This window comes from Abramis brama (genome assembly GCF_963993115.1).
Source record: "Abramis brama genome assembly, chromosome: 4".
Classification (NCBI taxonomy): domain Eukaryota; kingdom Metazoa; phylum Chordata; class Actinopteri; order Cypriniformes; family Leuciscidae; genus Abramis; species Abramis brama.
Genome location: NC_139966.1, coordinates 39,744,568 through 39,765,818, shown reverse-complemented (window position 1 = coordinate 39,765,818; position 21,251 = coordinate 39,744,568). Strand labels below are relative to the sequence as shown.

The 21,251-nt window shown below is 37.8% G+C and overlaps 1 protein-coding gene across 1 annotated transcript in view; it reads right to left on the bottom strand.

Annotated features, from left to right (window-relative positions):
- Positions 1-21,251, bottom strand: part of LOC311080632 (thyrotropin-releasing hormone-degrading ectoenzyme-like) — a 151,061-nt gene that overhangs the window by 65,120 nt on the left and 64,690 nt on the right. Inside the window, exons 4-7 of the mRNA XM_084110689.1 lie at positions 19,786-19,940; positions 13,429-13,542; positions 7,061-7,198; positions 5,598-5,663 (exon numbers count right to left, since the gene is read on the bottom strand). Coding sequence (XP_083966815.1) covers positions 5,598-5,663; positions 7,061-7,198; positions 13,429-13,542; positions 19,786-19,940 — 473 coding nt within the window. The remainder of the gene's footprint in view (positions 1-5,597; positions 5,664-7,060; positions 7,199-13,428; positions 13,543-19,785; positions 19,941-21,251) is intronic.

Below are 21,251 nucleotides of genomic sequence, written 5' to 3'. Positions count from 1 at the left end.
TTTTCTTTAAGGGCTCTAGTACTATGTGCAGAGTACTGTTGGCAAAAAGTCTTAATTTGTGCTTTACCGATGTCCCACCATTGACTCAATGACTGAAAACTGCATCTCTCCTCTCTCCAAGTTTTCCAGAAAAGATTAAAAGAGTGAATGAAGGTGCAATCCTGCAATAATCTATTATTAAAGTGCCAATGTGACTTAGAGAATCTAGGAATAGAGACAGAAACTTTAATAGATACATAGTGATGATCTGATAAAAAAGATGGCGAAAATTTAGCTATTAAAGAACCTTCCCCTATTGCCTTTTGCAACATAGAAACGGTCAAGTCTAGCTCCTGACATATTATTTAAATTAGCTTTTAACCATGTGTACTGTCTAACCCCAGGAAAGGCCTCCCTCCATAAATCAACTAAATTATGATCATTAAGTAATTTCTTTAAGCTCTCGGCAGAAGGTGGATGAGGTTCATCATGATTTCTATCCAGATCTGGATTAACAGTACAATTAAAATCACCACCAAGAACAAGAATATTTCCCTGAGGACACTGTGATAAAGCATGAGAAAGTATTTTAAAAAACATAATACGTTCTTGACCAATATTTGGAGCATACACATTAAAAAAGAAAAATGTGCATCACCCAAAGCAATATCAGCTCTTAAAATCCGACCAGGCACAACCATATCTGGCTGACTACTAACAGATGGAGAAAAAAGAATGGCAACACCTGCACTAAGGTTTGTTCCATGGCTTAACAAAACATTGCCTTTCCAATCACCAGTCCACTGTGTCTGATTCTGCTGATCTGAATGCGTTTCCTGTAATAAAATCACATCCGCTTTCTTTAAGCGCAAATAATCGACTAAAGCCGCTCTCTTTTCTATACCCCGACAACCATTAATATTAAAAGTTCCAAAGTTTAAGGTTGTCATGAGGAAAGGAAATAAAAAAAGCAAAAAAGCCCAAGATATCACCCTGTTAATAAACATGACTCTATTAGTATTTCTTAGAACCGATTTTCAGTCTTTTTTTAACAGTGCTTACATGTTTCTTGAGTCGATATCTTTTTGGCTGATCAAGCTCCTCCAATGAAGCTTTTCTCGTGGCCATAGCACAAGAATCAACAAAAAGTTGCAAATCAGAGAAATACTTCTCTAATCTTGGTTTTCGCTGATTAAAAGTGCTATCAAGGAAATCATTAATTTGTTGCACTGTATAATAAGGTGGCTTCATTTGAAGGCTGCATTGTTTTTCTGCATAACTTCCTTGTGAACTAACATCAGTGAGATACTCTACAATATCAGATTCCTCGCTGTCAGAATCAATATTTACAGACTGCGTTTCACCTCTCCCGGTGAGCTGTTCCTCGTCACTCAGTGACAGGCCAACAGATGCTCGCGAGTCCCGCGACTCTCCGGCATCCACAAGCTCACTCCCGCGGACGCTCTGGGTCACTGGTTCCCGCAGCGGCGATCTCAGCCCCACTGCTGACATTATCACACTCACTAGTGTTCACTAAACACTTTTCTGCGTCCGCAGCACAACTGTTAACTGCGTGCTCTTTCGGATTTTCTTCGTCTTTAGAAAAAGAATCCGATACAGCCAGATCAGTTTTGTTCCCTAACGTTACATCCTGATTAACATTTTCCGAAGTAGAAGCCACTTGCTCCAGAAGTATATTAGGTTCGGCCTCATTTTGTTCAGTCACCTTATTAGATGGATATTTTTGTCTTGTATGACCAAAAATCCCACAAGAAAAACATTTCATTGAATCCGTGCTGATAAAATTTTTTATAATCTTTACCTGACAAAGTCAATTTCACGGAAACGTCCAAATTTTGAAATTTGGCATTCAAAATCATAAAAGTTTGCCGTCTGAAAGACATCACATGTTTCAAATTTGGATTTTTAACACCGAGGGGGATCATTTTAATCGGCATCAATATTTTGCCATAGCGGCCAAGTAAACGCTCAAGTGAATCATTAGAAATAAAAGGCGGCACATTAGAAAGAGTTACCTTTTTAGAAGGGCTCGACAGCGGTAAAACAGGCAGAAAAACATCACCAACAGATAAGCCAACTTCTACTAAATGATGAACCATAGACTCTTCTTTCAAAAACACAACGACAGTTTTATTCATTCTAGATGCAGACAGAATGTTCCGAGCACCTATTTCACTACTAACAGCAGTCAAGCAGTCTTCGACCGTGATCGAGTCATCTGGTATACATTTACAGCCGTTCCGGGCTGTTAAGGTAGCAAACCCGTCAGAATCTGCCGACATTTCCACACCCCCTAACAGCTAACTACAAACTAAGCTAAACTAAATAATTAAAGAAACAAGAAAAAAAGGGGAAAAAGAGAAAAAACTCACTCAAACACGCCGCCACTCGCTCAAACACTCACGCGTTCCTCCCAGTCACTCCGCACATGCGCACAGAGAGAGAGAGAGAGAGAGAGAGAGAGAGAGAAGAGAGATATATATATATATATATATATATATATATATATATATATATAGAGAGAGAGAGAGAGAGAGAGAGAGAGAGAGAGAGAGAGAGAGAGAGAGAGAGAGAGAGAGAGAGAGAGAGATGGTTAATGGTGGTCCGGGTGGGACTTCAGCCCGTCTGCTGCTTCTGAACTGTTCAGCATTCACGTCTGTCTGCTGCTTCAATTATGCAGAGACACGAGGAGGAGAAGAAATGCCACACAGAAGACAGACACTGAAAGAATGAAATGAGCTTCAGTGAACAGAGAAACACAGATAGCAGATGAGAGGGGAGAGATGGATCCTGGGAGAAGTGTAATGTTGTCTTTCTCCTCTTAAATACACAGACTTACAGATCTAGAGGGGTTTAAGAGTTCATCGGGTAGAAACATTAGCCGCTTTCCGACCAAGTAGTTACAGGAACTTAGTTCTAGGAACTGTCCACTTCTAAACAGTTCTAAGAACTACTCTCCCCCAAACTCGGTTTTGCTGTTTGCGTTCGCACTGGCCAAGTGGCCATAGGAACTGGTAGGAGGGGTAAGGGAGTGACGCAAGCACGGTGACTTTTATTTTGACGGCGCGACGGACCTTTATTTTGGCGGCGCTGAGAACGCCAGAGCAAATAATGCTCGCATTCTCTGTGTTTATTAGTTAGCGATCTGTCTAACAGTACTGTTTAACATGTTATTAGATAGAACTGTTATAGAAAGTAGACAGTATATGAAAAAAAGGTTATTAGCCTATGCCGTGTGGTTGATGTCCAGTGTTGCTATAGCTGGGCAGATAAACATAATCATGTTTGACTTGGTCCCCTCAAAGTTGCGTTGGATTTTCTCTTCAGCATAAAGGTTTAGAGACCCATCTATCACTGTTTTCCATGTTAGTTTATGGAGTAAATATATAGGCTATAATCTGTGTGTTTACATTCTAGCTGTTTTAAAAATGGCGGGTGCTGGTGCTCCGCGTGCGTTCGGTCAATCAGCGAACACTAACGTCACGGGTAGTTCCTATAGTGCTGGTTTAGACCCTATTCTGAAGTAGGACCTAAATTAGTTCCTCCAAATGGAGTTCCTAGAACTAAAATCGTTCCTAGTTCCTGCGGTGCGAACACGCCGACATCCGGGTACTTTAGCCAATAGTTCTAGGAACTGTGAAAAGGTTCCTCCGGTCGGAAAGCGGCTATAGCTTAATACAACAAAAAGTTTAGACAACTTATTAATTTAATTTGATAACACTTTATTTTATTATTTTGATGGTTCACTTTAGACATTATTATACTAAAATTGGTAACACTTTATTTTAATATGTCCCTGTTACAGTGTAATTATACATTTAATAACTAAATAATAATTATTAACTACATGTACTTGCTATAAGGTTTGGATTAATGTGTGTTTTAGGGTTAGATGTATGTAATTATGCAGTTTATAGCATAATATATAGCATGGGCGTGGTTTTAACCGAGCAGGAAATGTAGCATATTAGAACAGAGGACCTGCGAGAGACTTCCCCCCGTCTCCATATGCTCTACTTCTATTGGATAGTCACGTTCAACGGAATTCATTTGCATAAAGATGGGCATCGGCCAGCTTTTTGACGTGCAGCATTTTTTCAAATGAAGCGCCACCTTCCTGGAATGCTTTGTGGGCGCGTCAAAGTCGCTTGACGTCACCCATAGGAATATAGTGGAATCAGGAATCAGGAATATAAATGGATCATTCAGATCATTCCACCAGCAGGGAACAGTCATGGTAAAGGTCAGAGAAAGAGATTTTGTGCCTCTTTGAGATGGCACCACAAGATGTTGTTTGCTTGCAGAGCGCAAGTTTCTGGATGGCACATAAGTCTGAAGTAATGAGTTCAAGTAAAAGGGAGCAGAAAATGTTTTCTTTCTTAAAACATTAAGAAAGAAAAATAGATTTTCCAGATACGCCCATCATGTCATATTGATTTACTGATTAACCAAGATTTAGACAGAATTGATTGGCATATTTTCAGCTGTTATATCTGTAAATGAAGCATTAAATCTGCTCTGCAGAAAACATGACCTGATTGTGCTTCCAGCAACTAAGAGCAACAATAAACCACAACGTCAAAAATAACCCAGAACGAAGCTCTGAAACTGACAGCATCTCAGTCATACACAAATTAAATGAGAAGTTACTGATGTTTTGAAAAGTGATTTCTTTGGATCTAGAGGGTGAGGAATCTAAATGTGAGTCTTACACCTCTGAAAGTGTGTTAACTCACATGTCAAAGGAAGAGGGTGTCACATTTAACTCTCATTCGTTTACAGATTTACTCTCACTGGATTCAAACCTGCAGCCTGTTTGTTCACGGACAAATCCTTTAACCACATTTCAGGATGTAGTTTCGTGTAGAAGCCATACGGTGTCCAAAACAACAATTAATACTGTCTAATAATACATCAAGAGATCTGCTGTTCACTCCTGAGGGCCTGAACTGGAAGACGGGACGCAGGAAGAGCTTTACAGAAGATGAACATGTGACTATAAACAAACAGCACAACAAAAGCCTGGAGCTGATACTCTGTTCACCAACATCGACACAATACCAGACACTTGTGCTTTAACATGTGTTTCATCAGATCTTGACGAAGCCATGACTGTAAACCGGTTTAACACAGAGAATGATTCTGAAACTTCTGATTGTGAAAATTTCAGAAATGAAATTAATTTCTGATGTTTAATCGTTTGCCTGATTGTGTCATTTTCACCTCAAGCTTGATGGAAACTCAAGCGCGTGACACAAAAACAAGCTGTTGTAGCTCTAAAGATAAGAAGCGCATGTAAACCGACAAGGTTGAATAATCTCACAAGCGCTTGTAGCAAAAACATAGTAACACTCAGAAGACCCGAAGAGGCTTGAGAAATGAACATTTGTTGTGATAGTTTTAAATGGTGAGAATTTGAAAAATGAATTGAAAAGTTTTGGATTTATGCCACAATCCTTTTATGATACTGTATGTATAATTCATACAAAGAGCCTCATAAACATATTCACAAGACACATTAGGAGTAAAAACACACATGAGTGTGAAATTGTTTGTGACCACAAAGAGAGAAGATTAAAGAAAAACTACTGACTTACATTGAGGCCTCTCTGGAATAGCGTCTGTCCCATGACGTTCGCCAGCATCCGGATCAGAGCGGCTCCCTGCGGACACACAGTAAACACACGTTCAATAAAGACTGCTTATTTACACATGCATACAAAACCCAACAAAATATACATCATTTTGAGCGTTTTGAACAGCATATCTGACATGCCGTCGATTACTTCAGAAAATAATTTTAAAAAATGTTCAAAATGTACATGAATCCACTTATTATGGAAGTCAGGGGCAAATATTATGTAGGGTTTAAATGCAGAAATGTGTTATTTGAACAGGAAAGTTGTCAAAATCATAATTCTAGTGGAGTGACTGTTCAAGGAGGATGAACTTCTGCTTATGTACATCGCAGAAAAAGTTTAACATTATTTAAAAACATTTCAGTTATTATGGCACTGTTCAATTTCTAGCAGGTCTGGTTCATCTAAACAAGGACTCCATGTGGTGCTGCTGCTGTTTTCTGCTGTTTTCTGAGTTTTCATCAGCTTTTTTGATTTTGAGTGGCTTTGACATGCTCATTTGACAGCATCTAATTCCCATCCCTCCACAATCTGTGTGATGAGTGTCACTTCCTGTTAGCACTGGGGACTCATGGGATGTTGTTGGATTTCAGAGTCCTTAGAGTGCGAGGAGGAAGTGATGAGGGACGGCCTGGTGTCAGTGTGACTGACAGGGTTCATAACCCAACAGAACCTGTGGGGAAACAGGGGGAGGGGCTTGAGGAAGCGCAAGAGCCAATCACAAACCGGCCTTGAGCTGATTGACAGCTGGAGGGAGAGTTGACACAGAAACTAAAATCTTCAGTGGACGGAAGATTCTGTCTGTGTCTGAACTCTGATAGAGGACAAAGATATTTCTTTCCTTCTCTTTGTGTCTTTAATGGCTTTCAGATGAGAGGATGAGAGGATGTATTTGGGCGCTGGATTTTTTTAAGTAAAGTGTGTTTCAGTGAGAAAGAGGTAATTAAATAGATGTTGTCTGGTCTGAGAAATGTTTAATGTGCCACTAAAGTCCCCAGAGCACACAAAAACTCTCAGTGTAACAGTTTCTGTCCTCGACTTACTAAAAAACAAGCTTTTAATTGAACTGTTTTTCTTGTGTATGTGAAGAGGCTTATAACAGCGCGACTCCATTTACAATTCACAAAGATAAACTGAGATTTCTTTAGCTGGGAGAAAAATAACAAGCAAACTGAGGTGTTTACTGGACTCAATTGGTGAAGTCCGCACATAAATAAATGACTGATTTAGACCGACGATACTGTTGTTTACAAAGTCATTGTCCCTCTTCTACTGTCTTGCCGAATAAAAAAATGTGTAAATTCGCTTCATGTTGTATAGTATAAATCAGTTTTGAATTCAGTTCAGCTCAATATTAAAGGTTTCTAATCATTTCAATCATGCAAATGAAGCCTGTAGGATGTTATGAGAGATTCTCTTGCCTTCTTATATGCGATCCAGTCAAACACTCGGTCGATGTCTGTGGCTTCAAACACTTCCTGAGAGATCGGATGAGAACTGGCCAAACCGTCCAATAACATCACCTCATGAAGAACATCAGTCAGAAACCTCTGCTTCTCCTGTGGATGAGAGACTTTACTCGTTTTTTACAGTATCAAACACATAAACATGTCTCATGAAAGCTTTGGTTTTATTTTCAAAAGTAAAAATAACTTTGAGCTGCTCTATAAATGAAATTAGAAAATGGTTGTGAGAAAATCCAGCTCTCTATCTCTCATGACTGAAGACTTTATTCCTGCAGAAGCTTCTATAATTTATTCTGATGAACCTTCAGTCGCCACACGAGCGCCAACACGACACACTTGAGCTACAATACACTCAGTGTGTGTGTGTGTGTGTGTGTGTGTGTGTTGTACAGGGGTCTTGCTGTCTCTCTACTCTGATCAAATGTCTCCCTGTAGGATTCACTATAAAGACAGGTAGAAGTTTTGGGTCAGATGAAAAAGACCCTCATCATTCACTGTTGTCTGTGGATCTGTGGAGAGTCACGATCTCAAATGCAGTGAGTTGTTCAGCAGCACTTGAGGAAGATGTTACTCTGATCCCAGGTTATTTCCATTTTTTAAGGAAGTCTAATTTTTAACTGCTTAAAAGTAACATAATGAGAAATTACATCACAATAAGGCAATTAAACTTGGAAAAAATGCCATGGTACTGCCATGCTTTTCTTTGAATTACCTTGACACGTCATGTAAAAATACAAATACAACATATTATATTACAATAAATACAGACGCCTAATGTTCATATTAAATGTTTGAATAAACTAATAATCACTTGCTCCAGTTTTGTAGATCAACTTCTACTTTCAAAAGATGTTCAGCTAAAATAAACACAGTATGAATGTAAAACCACAAACATTTCAGTAAAATGTGACACTATTTTCCCGTTACTCATTTAAAACTGGCGGTCAGTTACTGTACATTAAAATGAATTAAATATGAATCACATGAAATATATATGAAAGCATTACACTGCAGGTTCATATTCTAAACATCTTCATAATGGGCCCTCAGGCAAAATCTCTTCACTGACTGTCTGACCAAATTCTAAACTAAGCTAAATTAAGATTTTATTATTTTATTGCCTTCTCATCTATAAGTATTTATTAAATGTGATTGACCAAGAGAAAGTCAGCAAACTATCAGCTGTTATAAACACATCTTGTTTTGATACTCTGAAAGTTTTATTATACCTTTATTCATTGTCATTATGAATAACTCTTGGCCATTAAAGCTTTTGGCAGCTTGATTAAAAATCATGTTGAAGACATTAATCCAAGAAATTTGAGCTCCAACAAACAACGTACGAAAATAAGTCCAGAAACAAATGTTCATCAAAACCCTTCATAGTTTTAAAATGTAAAATAATGAGGCAATTCTATTAATCCATTGATTCCTGGTTTCATGTAATGTGTTCAAACCACAATCACAATCTCATATTCTGATGTTCTGCTAAAAGCAGATTAATGAAATGACACAAGACATACAGACAATCAATACAAATCAATACAGAGAATATTTATCTGAGCACCAAACTAAGATTGATGTGTGATTGTTGGGTGACTTTTTATAATATTTGTAGATATTATAAGTCTATCTTGTATGGCTTTCATATGAATTCTTTCTTTTTGAGCAGCTAATGAAGGGTGAAATTTCCTACAATAGAATTACATCTGAGGTATAATTATCTTTAGATATCCAAGGCATAAAAAACTGAAACATGCTTTGCTTAATGGACTGCTGTAATAATTTATCCTTCATTTTTAACTTCAGAGAGAAGATCTTAGAGGAAGTGTAACTTTATAAAATCAGTGTCCTAATTTCTCAGGCTATTTATATCATCACTTAAGTGGTCTTGTAGAAGAGAACAGCATGTGTTTCATGCCTTTACTTTCAGTATTTCCTGATGGACAGTCACTTTAAAGTCTAGATTAATATAAGCTTCGCAGGGCAATGTAAATACTGTATATAGACAGAATCAATATATGCAAATGGACCCTTCATGTTAATTCACAACATACATTATGGTGAATGTGAATGTGAATACACAGAAACAGAGAAATAGAGAGAGAACAGCTGGTGATGTGGAGCTAATTTTATGTGAGTCACGTAGTGGGCAATATAAAATGAGTGCAGTGAGAAGAGCTTCCATCTGGCCCATATGCGCTCTCAACAAGGTGTTTACGTCCAATGATACTTCATTTAGATGCTGCTTATTAACGTCTCAACATCATCACCTGAAGTTTCTCACTGATCAACCACTTTAAGGCCAGAGATCAACAGTGATGCCAGGCGTTAAGGTCAGCAGCTTTGGAGCAATGCATGATGGGTAACTAAACATCGCTGAGAGCTTCTCTAGCATGACAGATGTGAGAAAAAGGAAGAGAGCCAACAGTCCAGTAGTTGTGAGCAGGTTAAGGGACCGATAGGCTGTTTTAATGACCTATTAAGGACTCTTGTCAAATTCATTCCCACAATTCTCAGTGCATTTGTGAGTTTTCAGTTCTGGTTTATACTCCTTCCTCTTGAAATGTGTAATATTATCCAAATTGTGGTAGGGAAATTCTTACTATCTATTCTTACTATTCTTACTACTGTCATCCTATCAGGGCACTGAAGTGTTTCCATCTAAACTTATCGGACGAGAAACTTATGGCATTGATTCAACAAGGTGCTGAAAGCATTCTTTAGAAATGTTGGCCCATATTGATAGGATAGCATCTTGCAGTTGATGGAGATTTGTGGGATGCACATCCAGGGCACGAAGCTCCCGTTCCACCACATCCCAAAGATGCTCTATTGGGTTGAGATCTGGTGACTGTGGGGGCCATTTTAGTACAGTGAACTCATTGTCATGTTCAAGAAACCAATTTGAAATGATTCGAGCTTTGTGACATGGTGCATTATCCTGCTGGAAGTAGCCATCAGAGGATGGGTACATGGTGGTCATAAAGGGGTGGACATGGTCAGAAACAATGCTCAGGTAGGCCGTGGCATTTAAACGATGCCCAATTGGCACTAAGGGGCCTACAGTGTGCCAAGAAAACATCCCCCACACCATTACACCACCACCACCAGCCTGCACAGTGGTAACAAGGCATGATGGATCCATGTTCTCATTCTGTTTACGCCAAATTCTGACTCTACCATCTGAATGTCTCAACAGAAATCGAGACTCATCAGACCAGGCAACATTTTTCCAGTCTTCAACTGTCCAATTTTGGTGAGCTCGTGCAAATTGTAGCCTCTTTTTCCTATTTGTAGTGGAGATGAGTGGTACCCGGTGGGGTCTTCTGCTGTTGTAGCCCATCCGCCTCAAGGTTGTGCGTGTTGTGGCTTCACAAATGCTTTGCTGCATACCTCGGTTGTAACGAGTGGTTATTTCAGTCAAAGTTGCTCTTCTATCAGCTTGAATCAGTCGGCCCATTCTCCTCTGACCTCTAGCATCAACAAGGCATTTTCGCCCACAGGACTGCCGCATACTGGATGTTTTTCCCTTTTCACACCATTCTTTGTAAACCCTAGAAATGGTTGTGCGTGAAAATCCCAGTAACTGAGCAGATTGTGAAATACTCAGACCGGCCCGTCTGGCACCAACAACCATGCCACGCTCAAAATTGCTTAAATCACCTTTCTTTCCCATTCTGACATTCAGTTTGGAGTTCAGGAGATTGTCTTGACCAGGACCACAGCCCTAAATGCATTGAAGCAACTGCCATATGATTGGTTGATTAGATAATTGCATTAATGAGAAATTGAACAGGTGTTCCTAATAATCCTTTAGGTGAGTGTATATCTTACTCAAATTAGATAAATATATTAAAACATTTTATTAAAAAAACTAATGTAATAAACTTTTGGTATTAAATGTCAACAGGAGCTAAATATATTGCTTTAGACTGCCTTCAGCACTTACTCTTAGCATTTACCACTCTTAGTGCACACTATGTCCAGTCCAATCTAAGACATGTCAGGTCTTGTGATGAACACACAATAATCTTCACACTAGCTCATAATAAAACTGAACACAGTCAGTGAATCATAATGAGCAGAAGATCCAAACATATTTAATCAGAACGACTGCTAATTCACAGTAACGAATGAGCTAACGGAGCTTTCTCAGAAATTCCCCAACGTTAAGGCAATTTTCTTTCAAAGTTATGAACAAACATTCTTCCAGTAAGGTTAACTTTAATAATGTTCTCAAAACGTTATCACAAAACATTATCTATACATTGTTCATGCAGTTCAAGTGCATCACAATAGCAGCATTACAGACCACTGATCATAGATACATGATCATTGATCATAGATACACCTAAAATATAATAATATTCAGATCCTAATGAATAAAAAGGCCTTCAGAAGAACTGCAGGATTGTATCATTCTTTCAATATTTTTTTTTTTTTTAGGTGGGTTATGTGGAAGTCCTGTTCGAGAAAATCCCGTAAAATATTAATAATGTTCAGATATAGTGGCTGAAGAAGTCTTTGAAGGTGTTTGACTTCCTCCTGTTGTTCACAAACACTCCTGGATTTATTTATCATCCTATAATACAGGAATATCATGATATGATTGTGTGTTTGGACGCACCTGGTCTGGAAAAATAGCCTCATAATTCTTGGCTGTTATACAACAATTCAGAGCATCACTGAACCTATTGACTCCTGTGAGACGGTGAGCATTGTCAACTGAAGCCATGCTTTGTCTTTCTCCGAACGTGAACCCATCTGGATGGGGGAAATGGTTGTGGACAATCATTAGACCATAAAACTTTTTATCCTTGCACTTTATTTAAAGGAGTTTGGATTTACTCTATTTTATGTGTGCCAGCCTTGAATTCAAGTGTTTTTTCAATGGCAGCTTTGGCACAAATTCCAGCTCTGTGAAGCTCCACAGTAAATTGGCAGTTTTAGTTCAGACTCACACAGGTGTGGCACTAATGAAGTATGTCTTTTCCCACTGAATAATTTTTGCCAACTCACAGGTAAGAATGTTTAAACGTGTTGTTCAGAATGCATTATTATCAGAAGCTCACCAATCGGTCTGTGGCACTGTAATATTATTTCACAGCTCTCTTCTGATAATTGATTGAACATCTGGAAGAGACTACATATAGACTAAAGTTTCATTAAAACAGCAAAATATGATGGCATAATCACCGGTTGCTGTGGCAATGCAGCAGGACTGAAAAATAGAGACATGATAACAGAGCTCAACACCATTAAATATGATTCTTTCTGCACGTGAAGTCAAACTCAAACTGCGCTCATAATAACCATTGAAACAGTTGGAACAATTTGTTCCTTACAAGCTCATAATGAACCAGTCCATGCATGCCTCCATTTGGCCTGCTAATTCACTACTGACTGTAAGATCGAATGCACCCATTAACTTATTGTAAAACATTGTCCTTTGAGCTACCCAAAGAGAAACTTTGGGACTAAAATACAACATGAAACAGTAGTATTTGTTTGTTTGTGTTTCAATTTTAGTAAATCCTAATTTACTATATATTTTATTTGTACTTTTTTAAATAATTTATTTTGGGCTTTTTGCCACTTCTATAAAGAAATGTTAAAGAGAGGACAATAAATGATAGAAGACGACTAGAATTGAGCACCATGGTTCAATCTGTTGAAGAATAATGCATTTACTGCTAATGTACAACTTCAACAATTATAAAAGAATTTAATTAAATACCAGCAGAGGATAGTGACAATATATTCTGACATCTCTCTTGGACATCTTCAATGAGAACAAATAATACTAGCTTTTTTAGAGTGATGATACTGGTCATTCTGAGTGACACTGACCAGGCAGCAGCGATCCAATTACGTTCTGACAGTTGACTGACCCAACACTGAGAAATCACTGGACAGAGCAAACCCACAGAGAGAGCAAAAAAAGAGAGAATCTGTACCTGCTCAGAAATAGCCAAACAACTGATCTTTTACTTGATATGAAACAGATTAAACAAGAAGTAAACTTATTGGTCTTGAGAGGCTGTTATCAAGATTTAACAGGCAATCAAACATTGAGCAATCAAAGTATCTATAGCACGGAAATGCACCGCAAGAGAATTGTAGTTTTCTGCTGAATCTTGGCACAAGAAGAAATGCTCAGGGTCATGTGTATGTGAAAAGCATTGAAAATTTGCACTTATTTTAGGAGACTGAATAGCATGAAAACCATCAAAACTATCTCTGTAAGTTTGTATATACAGTATAATCTATTGTTTCATATTAACTGAATTTTACAGTTCTCACATTGAGCAACAACTCACCATGTTCCACTTGGGAAAGAGGAAATCAGTCCCGATGTACTCGAAGTAATGAGCGAATCCCTCCTTCAGCCAAACGTCCTCCCACCAAACCGGTGTGACTAGATCGCCAAACCACTAGAAGAGAAGAAATTAACCATCAATCATCAACCGAGAAACACAGGGACCATTACAAAAATCCATTTCATGTTCACCGGCAAACGATTATAAAAAGTGTTCATGGGTAAACTGAAACCAAACTTTATTTGGACAAAGCATCAGGAAAATATACACTCTCCTCTTCATCCAATATCAGCAAAAGCATATTTCATCTAGTGGCAAACACGTTTTATTAGAAAACTCCAATACCGCAGAAAAATAACTCTCTTCCTTCAGAAGTAGAAGTACAAACAAACACTTCTAATAAACATTTGCACTCTGGTTCAACAGAAAAGTTGTTCACAAACGGCTTCACAGAACATTAAGAACCCGGCAGAGCTTTTGAACTATGATTAATAGTGGTCTAAACAATCAATTACCTACAGTTACACAATTAAAAACACATTTTTCTGTTTCACAACATTCATACCTGGGCGCTCCGCCAAGGACACCGTAAATGAACAGAAGAGAGAAAAATAAGGATTCGATTATGAAACGTCCCATTTGGAAGGTTGAACCTATTCAAGTGATCCCTGCCATTGTGTGCAGTTGACAGTGTGCAAAACAGGGTTATTGACTGGAAAAGATGCAACATTGCAGTTGTGAATGAGCTGGATATTTTCCACAGGCTCTGAGGCTCAAGCAGATGTGCTACTGAACGCCGGATCTCATTGTTGCAGCAAACAAACCTCTAGAAGTCGGCCTTTTTCATCTGAACATGACATGTTCTCAAAGGCTCTCCAAGCGCCTGACCCCGTTCATCTGTGACTCAGACACATGGACTGATAGAAGAGCCGCAGCGCGGAGAGAAACAGCTGTTATCCCGCTCTCAACTCTCTCCTAATCACACATCAAGTAGCTTCCCAAAGGTCTAGTGACTTTTTCTGCCCTCTTCTAATTTGTCAGATGTTCTGATGACAATAAACCAGTGAGTCACATCACGTCATTTATTGTGTGACAGAAGCTGCAGAGCAAATGGATTGGTACAGTGAAACCTTGAGGAACAACACAGATAGCTCAACAAGTATGTCAATGAACAGTACGAGCCGTGAGACCCTCGCTCAATTACGCCTTCAACAATGTTTGTGAGAAGAAAGCTGAAACAGAGGGATTCTGCAGCCCTCCTGCTTCATTAACAGATACGCTGACGGGATTCACGCAGGGAAGAGTTCACTCTGTACCTCTATACTGCAGCATATACTGTACATTTGAAGCAGGAGAAAACCTCCAACGGCATAATTTAAAAAAAAACAACCTTAAGACACGAAACACACCAAAGCAGCCGAGAATCACTCTGAAGAATCATACTGACATGAAGCCTTCAGCTAACTTTTACTTGCAGTAAAAGCCTGAATATTTGAGTTTAAATGTCCTTCATTGACATTTAACAAGGAGGTTCAGACAAGGTGTGTCTGCTGGATCAGGTTTGCGACTGCAGGGCAAAGGTCATTGCTTTCTCAACTGGAAAACCACAAGAAAGAAGTCCTGAAGCTGTATACAAGTTTGAATGTTAGATACTAGAATCAAAACTGCATCTACTGTACAAGTATCATGGTCTAAAATCACTTAAAAATAGAAAGTATAGCCTACTTCAAGATTGTTTTATTAAATTTAAGTAAAATCCATGTATATTTTGCAAGTATACTTTATGTAGTAATTACACTAATTTCAATGTACTTGTAAGTGAACTATTTCAATACTTTCTATTTTTTTACACATTTAATTAATAGCAATTCATATATTACTTGATCTATTAATTAGATGGACTCTTTATTAGTTTATGATGCAGTAATCATTAATAAATGGTTTAGTTCTTCTTGAGTCATACATTAACACATGATTATCTGTGCATTAGTTAAGCATGAATTAATGCATAGTGCATTCATATTGTAAAGTGTTACCAACATTCTTTTAAAATCACACTCTATTGGAAATGATCCATGAACATTCTTCAACTTTCTCATGCTCTTTACCTTTACCAAATCATTCACTTTTGAGGTTCAGTTTCAGTGAGGATGTGTGCTTAGAAAGCAGCTGCCTGTGTAGCAGTAGACAACAAGGTAGCAGCTCACTAGGGTTCGAAACCATCATCACACTGTTTATCCTCTTCAAATTTGAATCTCAGTAAACCTGAACTAGAACTGGAAATTGCTCCAAATCACAATAAGAGAATTTTGAAACCCTTGATTTGAGTGACAAAATGTATTTATTTGTCAGAATTTAGTGAGAGTGTGAAATCTCCTATTTCATGTGTTTACGGATGCTGTCTTTTATAAATGAGCAGAGAATAAACCACCAGCCAACAGACATGAGTCAGATTAACCTCCACTGACAGCCATTTATCCTCATATTTAATGTTTAACTCATATTTAATGTCTAAATGTGTTTTTAAAGCAACCGTGTTAAGATGTATGTGACGTATGAGAACTGAAGCCTCACTCTCCAAACATATTCATATCCAGAGGGAAGAATGTCACCTTTCCAATTTGTGGGAAAATAAGAAAACTCAACATCAGCTGCATCGGCCTCTATTAGGCTTGTTTTATTGGCTGAATAACTGCATATGAAGGACTGTGGCAGCTTCATTTAATTCTGAGAGGCTGAAATGAGATAAGAAATTAACAGTGATTGAGCGTCTGTGACATATAAACCCCATCGCTGGCAGCGGCAAATCTATTAACAATCCGCTGCTACAGTATTTGACATTAAAATGAGGCCAGGAGAGTCCACAGGATAAACCTATACAATAGAAAACAGCGTCTATCATCTACTAATCAATTCTCTACTGGCAGTCCGCGAGAGCGACGAGATATAAATGTGATTTATCAGAAGCCGGCACTTTGTTCGTGTTATTAGTGCTTGCTCAGACAGACTTTTTAATGTATGACAGAATATGTGCTGGATGACTGATCTAATACTTTCAAAATAAAGGAGCCAATCAATATGTCTGATAAGCACAAGCCCCGCCCACTCCGACGCTCTGAGCTCAGTCAAGGTAATTTACAGTGGAAAATAATTAGCAGTGTGCTATTTAACTCTATATGAAAATGATGGGCATGAGACTGAAGCAGAGAAAAAGTTTGAATAGAAAAATGGCATCTTAATTAAAAACATAAAGATGAGCAGAAGCTCCAGAGAGCTGCGACACAAAAGGGTGAAACAGCCTGCGGTGAATTCAATACGCGTGACGGCTAATCTCTGTCTTTTACTCTCTCTGTCTCTCCTCCTTTCTCTTATTTATAAGCGCACTTACTCACATATGCACACGCTTGTGTGTTTAAAGCTTTCAATGTTAAATCTGACATCTTAAGTTAGCATCAACACACTGCCACGACAGTTCATAACTATTTTATGTTTTGACAAATAGTTTAATTCGTATGAATTCATACAATCTCATTTGTAAAAATTTTTGTACGATCTGCTTATGCCCCAGTGACAGTTAGATTTAGGGTCAGGAATCATGTGTTTCCATACAAATCACATCATACAAATTCATTTGAAATCGCCACCTTAAAACAGAAAAAAGCACAAACGGTTTCAGTTTTACAGCGTGTTGTACGCATAGATAAATGTGAATTCAGTGGGAACGCCTACTGCAAGACATTGGACATACTTCAGTATTCTATCTGTAAACATCATCACTGGACAACTTTATAGTTCCAGCCTCCACTGCTGCTTCTTTTCAATTATTCTTGATCATAAAACAGGGCTTTATGTGCAGAGAACAGCCTGATCTGGGTTAATCTCATGAATTCCAGCTCTAAAACTATCACATATGCACATTATTGCTGTTTCTGAAATAATATCATGATTTCATGCTCCCTGTGAGAGTGTTTTACTGTACAAGGTTCAGACTGAGTTCAGACAGAGCTGAATTATCTGTGCAGAAATGAGAGATGAGAGGATTGTTTTCTTTTATTTCCTTCTCCCTAAAAAGAAAACAAAAAAGAAAAAACAAACGAAAAGAAAAGAGGAAAGAACTGCAGACATGTTGTATCATCTTTGAGCTAGACCACAATGCAGAGCTGCGATTCAGCAGTATATGAGGAAGACTATTCAAGAGATGAATCCAGAACAATACTGAGAACGCAGAACATCTCCAACACGCTCATCAATAATCCGCCATAACAAAAGGCACTGAAATCCAAGGTTCTCAGCAACATAAGAGCTGCAAACAAAGGCTGGTGAAAAATGAGCACATGCAATGAATAATTCCAACGTTTCCTTTACAATTCATGCCGATGATGCATTTGTGGGCTTAAAGTCCCTTACTGAACATTATTTCAATGCCAAAAGAAAGAAAAAAATCACTTTTAACCCAGACTGCTTTTTTAATCTGCATCTAATATGGTAGTCTGCAATGAGGCAAAGGCACGAAAAATAGGTTATTTAACACAAGAAAGACTTCTTGCATGCGCAAAACACTCTAGAGAGACAGAGACAGAGAGAGAGGGAGAAAAAAAAACAGAAAGAAAGAGGGATGGAGAAAGGAAATCTTTACTTTCACAATCCCAATGGAGGTGATGCGTAAAGCTCTTTTTATAAGAGCTGTGCATCAAATTCTCCAGATGTCCAATTACATCTGCTGCTGTTCTGCCCTTTAACTCAACAACTGACCATCTTCACACTCTCTGTTACTCTCTGACTCTGCCTTTCTTTCACTGTCTTCTGTAAGTCGATCAAAATGTAAGAGACATCACTTATAGGCTATTCAATTATGCTAATCCTTTTCAGTTACATGTCCTGATTAAAATACAATTACTTGCCGTAAATGTAGAATTTTAAACCTAAATCTAATGACAAACAAGAAATATTTAGTAAAATTAATAAATTAATCAGAATTATAGTGCATCATTTATCTGAGGCGCTCAGTCTGTTCGATGCGCATGCGCGCGCTCGCGCTCGTTTAGTTAAGTCTGCGAAGATTGACGGAGATTCGATTCTGTCAGGAGTCAGGACAAGTCTTACTGCAAAATGCAAATACTCATGTGAATTTATAACATTTACAAACAAGGATATAAACATTAAATGTAAGTTATGCGCTCACTGCGTTGGGGAAAACATGTCTCACGCATTAAACATGACAGATATCTCTGCCAGAGCACCTGACAGGGCGAGCGAACTACGCTAGGCTAATACGCTTACGAGTTTCTTTATTAATCATTCTCATGTTTTTGGCAGCTTGGGTCGAGAACTTTTCCCGCAGCAGCTCACTTTGTGAGCTATTTTTAGGTGCATTTCATAGAAAGGTGCTACAGAGTTACAAGTAAATGAACTGAGCTGAGGTTTTCAATGCACATTGACCAGACCCGGTTAATCCATCCTTAATGAAATTCGTTTTCGCCTCAAACTACCTTTATTAAACTTCTAGGTATATTTAATAAATAACAAACATTACATTATTGTTAAACAGAAGCACAATAAATTCAAGCATCTTTTGTTAAAAGAGAAAATTATCGCAAACAAATAAATAAAAGCATTACAAATAATTCATACAAATAATTTATAGGCCTAAAAATGAAATATATAATCAAATATACATTGCAAGTAGTTTAGAGAGTTTTGAGGCATTCCTTCTTTCAGCTAATTTAAGTATTTAAAAAAAAATGCCACAAAACTTGGAGAAACTACATTTGTGTAAATGAAACTTACCTATAATTAAGCAAATATTAAACTTCTTTGAGGCCTGATTCAAGTTGTGCATAGAGATGCAGCACTTTAAAGTCACCATGAAATCAAAATTGCCATATCTTAGGTTATATTTTATGGAATAGTGCAGTATTTATTATAAATTATTATATTATTTATTATTATTTTTAATTCAAGGGCCCTTGTAATCTTTAATCAAAATTACTTCCTCTCCCTCTTGCAGTGACATCTCTTCTCTGATGATGTGCTTACCTATGTTTTCTTGTCCGAGAAGTCTTCCTACTCGGAAAAAACGTCACAATAGGGAACTTCATGCCGACTTTAACAGTCATGAAATAAACAACACATCATGTCAGAAAAGTGATGCTCACAGATCAGGTGATATGATTGGACTAAATTAGTCCATTGTGATTTATTATTAACACATCTGATATAGTATCAGTGAAAGAGCAGACAGTGAATCAGCTGTTTTAAACATCAGCCCGTATATAAATCTGTTTTGTCTTCGTCCAGCAAGGTGAAGTTTAACTTTGACCGTAAAACAATGTGAAACCACAGTAAGTGTGTTTTTACCTGATGGCAGATCTCGTGCACCACCACCATGGTGAGCTCCATCTGATAGGAGAAGGAGGAGACGTCAGGATCCAACAAGATCTTCTGCTCCACAAACACGCTCAGACCCCAGTTCTCCATGGCTGCATACGGATGCTTCGGCACCGCCAGGAGATCTGCACACAGTGACGAAGATCCAAGTTAATACAAGTTAACAAGTAAGTGTTTTGAAATAAAAAAAACAAGTTAACAAAAAACTGTTGTGTACCCACACTGCAAAGTAGCTCAAACAGCAGCTGTGTCATTCAACTGAACTGTAAATAATGATACCTTACAAACCGTTATTATTTACAGTATAAATGGATCATAACAAATCCAGTGATAGTTATTTGATATTTAGTGTACATACATTTGTATTCTTGAATCTAATAAATATACTAAATACTACACTATTCCATTATATTTTGTTCTTAAATGACTAACCCTGTTGTATACTAACGATAATTGAAAAATGGATATTTGTTAATATTTGCTTCTTGGCTTTCAGCAAAAAGATAATGTCTAAATGATGTTACATAGTCAATCATATTACTATGAATCCCGTAGAGGGCATATAGTTTCATTCCAAAATATATAAATTTTATTCAAGTTGACAATTTATTTCAAAACACTTAAAGGGTAACTCTCGCCAAAATGCAATCTAGGGTCTTTTTGTTAATCTACCCGAGGCAAACTTTCGTTTAAAAGCATAATTAGAATGGAAACGCCACTTTTAAGTTTGACCGTATTTTCGTTTTTGGTCAAATTGCCTTTTGAATGGGAGTGCTTGGGGCACTTATATGATAGCATCAAAAATCTATTTTTAAAACGCTAAGAAGGCTCGACACAACACGACACTTTGCTCAAAGTATCACCAGGGTCTCTACACATGAACTCGAGCATTGAGAACATTGTTTGTGTACACAGAGTTTACTAAAAAGAAAGATTTTGAACAACTCACTGTAGCTGTGTCCGCCGGCATTTTGACAGTCAAAAATAGTCGATCTCCGAATGCAACGTAACAGGGAGGAGAGTAAAGATGGAAAGCTCCTAAAGCTTAGTTCCATATAAATTCACAGATAATTTGTTGTTTTGTCGTTAGTGAAAATTAATATTGACCTTTGAAAAAGGATCCTCATATAAGAAACAATGCTAAAATTCAGAGTCAGTTCATTCACATTCGGAGATCGGCTATTTTTGACTGTCACGGACACAGTGAGTTGTTCAAAATCTTTCTTTTTAGTAAACTCTGTGTACACAAACAATGTTCTCAGTGCTTGACTTCATGTGTAGAGCCCCTGGTGATATTTAGAGCAAAGTTTCATGTTGTGTCGAGCCTTCTTAGTGTTTTAAAAATAGCGATTTTTGATGCTATTATAGAAGTGCCCCAAGCACTCCCATTCAAAAGGAATGCAAAGATACGGTCAAACTTAAAAGTGGCGTTTCCA